Below are 5,991 nucleotides of genomic sequence, written 5' to 3'. Positions count from 1 at the left end.
ACGACTGAACCGCGGGCGGTTCAGCTGACAAGTCCGCGGCAAGACATCGACCGGTTCTACGAACGGGTCGATATTGCTCATCCTCAGGACAACCACGAACGCCCGGTCGGCGGGGCAGATACGCGCGCTGTCCCAAGGGACACGCAAACTCGCGTTCGCGGACGACTCGCTGAACTATCCCTAGTTCAGCTAGCGGCGCTCAACGACCTGGCACCTCACGGTACCAGACCGGCGGCTCCTCCTTCTACGGCCACTCTCCTTGACTCTCGCGACCCCGCTTCTGACTCGAGAAGCCCTGTTCTCGGCACTGGCACCCTCTATTCGACCATCGACGGTTCCGGCGACACGCAACAAAGCCGCGCGGCCCAGGACTCGCACGACGCGCGTGCAAGTCCAGCGCCGAGCAACAAGATCGAGAAGAACGTACAGAACGAGGAGCGAACAGGAACCAGGGAGATTAGGAAGAGAGAGGAGGGGGAAGGGTACGGGGCGAGCAAGAAGAACGAGCACAGAGGCTCAATGAACGCAGGGAATACGCCTGTGATACGGGACGACCTCGCGGTCGTACCGTCTGTTCCGCAAGGCGACATGACGGACGAGCAGCATTGCTCATTCGACGTGTCCCAGTCATCTGTACACGCTACCGGTGAGTACAGAGTGTCGACTCGGAGAAGAAAAAGTACGCCCTCAGCGGACGTACTTACCTCGACATCTGCCATGCCTACGTTAGCGTGCGTAACAGCGAATGTAGAGCCTGTCGTGCGCAACGCCCGCGGCTCGTCGGGCCACCGTCTCTTCATCTCCGCCTCCATGATCACAAATGATCATGGAGACGACAGCACGTCCACATCTCGGGACGACCTACAGGTTGTACCGGGATCCGTCATTATTCAAGGCGGAGTCGGGTACGCACGGCGTTCTGAGCAGCCTGAGATCGCCATGGGGTCTGCTCAATGCCACCCGGAGGCATCATCCCAGGGTGTCCGTGCCCAAGCAACGAAGCCAGGCATCACCCCGAAGGATGATGCAGGCGCCGAGCTCGAGGACACGTCCATCATCGAGCTCGCATCCGAGCTGAGCGAGTGGTGCGTCGAGTCGACGCATCTCCGCGCTCGGGAGGGCATAGGTACACAGTACTTCAATAGCACTGTGTACAGCGGGAACGAACCCGCGTATGTAGATACAATCGTCGCGTGCTCAGAGATGAACAGCGACACAAGATATATATTATACGAGGGGCACGCCACGACGAGCAGCCTGCTCGGCGCAACACGCGACGCGCTCAACGCTACTGGCGTTGAGTGCCACGAGTCTGTGGCGAGCTTCCCGAGCGCTAGCGCCCACTGCGCTGCGCTGAGCCTCCACCGACCCCTCGTTCTCGACCCCTTCCACTCTCAGGGCAGCCACCACGAGCGCCCGTCTGGCGAACCAGACGAGCGCACCGTCCCAACGCGAGCGCGGACGCGCACTCACGACTGGCTGGCTGAACTGCCGCCAGCCCAGCTAGCGGCGCCCGACGACCTGGTACCTCGCGGTACCAGATCGCCACTTCCTCCCTCTTTGGCTCCTCACCCCACCCCTCTCGGCTCGCGCCTTGACTCTGGCGACCGCTATCGCGGCTCTGGCGACACGAAGCCCAGCCGCGCGACCCAGGACTTGAACACCGCGCGTTCAAGCCCAGCGCCGAGCCGCAAGGTCGAGCGGACCACGAGGAACGCGGATAGTGGAGGTTGCGAGGAGATCCCGAAGGAACGAGAAGGACGCGAGGAAGGTACGAAGGGAGAGAGGGAGGAAGGGTGCAGGGCGAGTAGGGAAAGCGAGCAGGAAGGCTCGCAATTCGCAGGTACGCCCTTACTGGACGTACCCGACTCGCCTCTGCCTGCGCCAGTACCCCCGCCAGCGTGCGTATCGACGAACACGGAGTTCGTCGGGCGTACCGCTGGCCACGAGACCAGGACCACAGCATTAGGGGACGACCCGCGGGTCGTACCCTTGTCTACGCATAACAGTACGACGGACGCGCAGCACCACACGTCCGACGTACCCCACTCTCCACTGCCTCCTTCTCCGATGCCCGCACGAACAGGCGTATCGACGAACGCGAAGATCGTCGTACGTCCTGTTGGCCACGCACATCGCATGCACGGGCCCTGGTACAACCTACAGGTTGTACCGGGCAGTACGCATGGCTACACTGCGGACACGCAGAACCACACGTCCGACGTGCCCTGCGCCTCCATGGACACTCCCAGAACTGCAGCAACAAACGGAATGTTCGTTGTACGCACGGGGGGGCACGAGGATCGTGCGGAGGCGACGCGGGACGACCTAATGGTCGTACTCTCGGCTCCACGAGGCGGCACACCTGTGCTACGGGACGACCTCATGGTCGTACCACTCATCTCGCAATGCGACACGGCAGACGCGCAGTACTGCACGTCCGACGTGCCCCACCTTTCCACGACTGGGCGCCGAGTAGCGGATACGCCCCAGATGGACGTATCCATCTCGATGCCACTTCCATTGGACGTGCCCGCGCTAGCAAGCGTGACGACGAACGTGAAGTTCGTCGGACGTGTTGCTGGCCAGGAAGACTACACGATAGCGCTGCGGGACGACCGCGAGGTCGTACCGTTCAACTCGCAAGGCAACACGGCGGACAAGCAACACTGCATGTCCGTCGTGCCCCATCACTATACGACCGACTGTCAAGTGATGAGTACGGCGTGCATCCTGCCCGACGCACACGCTACCAATCAGCACGACGGGTCAACAAGTGAAGGTACATCCATGAGGGATGTACCCACTTCGACACATGCCATGTCCGTGCCTGCGTCCACACCAGTGAGTGTGATGACGAACAGGGAGCCCGTCGAGAGCAATGCCTGCGACTCGTCGGGCTACCGTCTCTTCATCTCTGCTTCAATGATCGCGAGTGACCATGAAGACGGCACTTCCGCCCCCAGGTACGACTGCGAAGTCGTACCGGATGTCCCACGGGATAGCACGTCTGTGCTACAGGACGATCTCGCGGTCGTACTTTACAATTCGCAAGGATGCACGATGGACTTGCAGCGATGCATGACCATCGTGCCCCAGCCCACCTCGACTGCCACTAGTGCAGCGGGTACGTCTAGCTCATTGCTCGACGTACAGGGGGATAACAATCACCATTCCCCGTCCATCACTGATCGCTTGTCGGACCGTAGCATCACGCTAGCATCGGCGTCCCAAGACGGATTGCACTTCCGTGAGGAAGTGCAGGTCTCCGGCGGCTTCGACACAGCTGAAACCCCTGTGGCTCAGTTGGCAAGCCTTAACCGCCACCTCGACTCCTCCAGCCACCACTCTCTCCGTGACCCCGGCGCCCCGACGAGCGCGCAGCCCGATGATCACGTATCTCCGAGCGACGCGCGAGCTCGAGATCGCGGCCCAACTGCTGCACTACGGACAGTGCAGCGGCCGGCGCTTACAGACCCCAACCGACTAGAATGGCCTCCCGACCGTCAACCCGGCGAGAACTTCACAGTTCTCGCTGACGGCTCGTTTCTAGGGACCTCCACCCAATTTCATACCGACCTCTCCGCGGCCCCCGATATCGCCGGCGACTACGACAGGCACCACGGGTCGCAGATCGCGTACGAACTCTGGAGACCGTGTGTAGGACGGAAGGGCCAGGACGGGGTCAAGGGAGATGTGGGCGATGGTACGGAAGCCAGAGAGAGAGTCGAGGAGGGTCGTGCAGAAGGAGGAGAGGGGGAAGGGCACAGTGTAGATGAAGAAGACGAGCCACCGTGCTCGGAAAGCAAAGACGAGCCGGAGGACCAGTACGTCGTCGTACAGGACAACGCACTCGAGACCCGGACACAGGCGACCGTCGCACCGAGGTGCACTGTGCGGTGTGCGGTCAAGTACCTCAGGGTACTTGACACCCTTGATGGCAAAGACCTATGCGGATGCAAGGCCGAACTCGACGTAGTCATGTCGAGTACAGCAAGCGAGCGGGCAGGCTCCAAGACCGACAGTACGCCCTCACTGGACGTACTCACGTCGCCGCCGTCTTTCGTGCCAGGACTCGTACTAGTAAGCGTATCGACGAACAGTGTGTTCGTCGTGCGCACCGCTAATTACGACCGCACGTATATTCCTGTGGCAATCACCGCGTCTTGCACAGAGAGTACGTCCAGCCTGAACTCGAGGTCCGACGTCCCATCCGCTGAGGACTCGGCATGGAGACCTGAGACTGGCCATATGTCCCGCTGCACTACAGCTGTTGTTGCCCGCTTCGTCGCCACCGTCTTCCGCTGTCGCCACTGCCGCAACACTGTACAACGACCTCATTACCCGCTATCGACATCACGTCCCGCCGTTGCTACTACCGCCACTGCTGATGCCACCACCATTGTCCGTCCTGGCGCCATGGTCATACCATCGACATCGTCATCCCAGCCATTGTCGTGCTGGCCACTGTCGCTCCTGCCACTGTGTTCCGCTCTGGCCACCACAACACTGCGCAATGCAACAAGCCCATTTGTCACGTCCCGGTTTGCATAACTCCATCGAGTTATGCATGACAATGGTGGCGGCCGTGCTGCTCACTGATGCGAACTTGCGAGTCGTTGTCTACAGTACGGCACCACCTTTGTTTTGCCGGTCGCTACTATCAATGTGTTGTCGCGTGTATGATTCCATTCCTATTCTCTTTCCTTTTTGTTTCTCTGGTTATCGCTGGGACCCGTGGTCGTGTCCAGTGGGGGAGAGTGTAACGGATATTCCCGTTACGGCATATCTTATCACACATGTTTGGTTATGTTTGATCACAGTCTCGTATGGCGTGCCAGCACATCTACTACGCCTTAGCCTTTTACTCGTCACCGCCTATGTATGCATTACTGTAGACAGATCTCCTTCAATAGAGACTGGGTACAGCGCATATCGGGCACGACGAGTGAGGCGACGTTACAGTGGATATCTGAGGATCTGAACCTCACAACACCTGACCGGATATGAGCACCATCGCAGTAGCGCAGAGTGCGTTACTTGAGTTGACTACAGCAGAGCACCTAGAACATCCAAATGTAAGGACTGATATCCTATTGAATACGCAAAGCTGATCTCACGTCGTGACCTTTCCCGCATCAGGTAAAGTCGGCATTTTGGCGATGCTACCAGAGTGAAGATTTACTCACAGAGTTCCCGAGATTTGGGACGTAGTTTTCAAGGAAAGTTGTTACGATGATCCCAAGGACAGATAATCGCAGCAAGAAGAAAACAACCCTGGCGGCCACTGATCCTTTGCGCCAGAAGAACTCGATTTCATCGCCAAGCGTCAGAACGTAGTCGTAGGTCAGGAATGCTATAACACAGCATTACAATCAGTACTCAAAGACGGCGCATACGCAGTTCTCGAAAACTAACCGATGATTGCTCCATAAAGGCAGGTTTCCACAAATCTGCGTGATTAGTCTTAATGTATTGTGAGCGACATACAAAGAGAGGCCGTCTTACACGCTTCTCAATGCAGGTATTACTTCCGCTGGAACGCTTGACATTGTGTCCCAGAGCGCGGTGCGACGTGCAGATTCTGAGACGTCGACCCATATAAGCATGCTATGCAGCGCGCCTAACGTGCTTTCGGACACCACTGATAGATTGTCGACAAGGTTTGCGGATGTACCCGTCTCTTTGACGGCCCTCGAAATTGAACTGATCAGAATTGAAAGACTCTCGATGGGTCCATAGCGCTCGAAGCCGCGTAAAGGGGGATTCCAAGGCTCCAAATCTTTATCTGCGCCTTCCGCAGTGCACGAATCCCCTGCCTCTATTGGCACCATGGACCTGAAACCGAAGCATATGGATACGGATCCAACAGATTAGAAGTCCTGAACGGACGGAATAATTAGTGTTGCGTTTGAGATCATATCAATCTGTCACAAACGCTCGGCCGCTATCTAGTACTTCTTGAGACTTGAGCTTGAGGGCTGCTCTCAA

General features: G+C 58.2%; 2 protein-coding genes across 2 annotated transcripts; one reads left to right on the top strand and one right to left on the bottom strand.

The window, feature by feature from the left end:
* Window positions 1-215: 215 nt before the first annotated feature.
* B0H18DRAFT_1048396 (uncharacterized protein) lies at window positions 216-590 on the bottom strand (the record flags this gene model as incomplete). The annotated part of the gene is made up of 2 exons (XM_048030878.1): window positions 216-300; window positions 334-590. The coding sequence occupies 2 exons, from the start codon at window positions 588-590 to the stop codon at window positions 216-218; spliced, it is 342 nt and encodes a 113-aa protein (XP_047886035.1).
* Window positions 591-2,653: 2,063 nt separating this feature from the next.
* Window positions 2,654-4,808, top strand: B0H18DRAFT_1048391 (uncharacterized protein). Its single transcript, XM_048030877.1, has one exon. The coding sequence runs from the start codon at window positions 2,674-2,676 to the stop codon at window positions 4,552-4,554; it is 1,881 nt and encodes a 626-aa protein (XP_047886034.1). The 5' UTR covers window positions 2,654-2,673; the 3' UTR covers window positions 4,555-4,808.
* The last annotated feature ends 1,183 nt before the right edge of the window (window positions 4,809-5,991 follow it).

The sequence above is a fragment of the Fomitopsis serialis genome, assembly GCF_022376445.1.
Source record: "Fomitopsis serialis strain Sig1Antser10 chromosome Unknown B0H18scaffold_186, whole genome shotgun sequence".
NCBI classification, from domain to species: domain Eukaryota; kingdom Fungi; phylum Basidiomycota; class Agaricomycetes; order Polyporales; family Fomitopsidaceae; genus Fomitopsis; species Fomitopsis serialis.
This window is presented reverse-complemented; position numbering and strand designations above follow the sequence as displayed.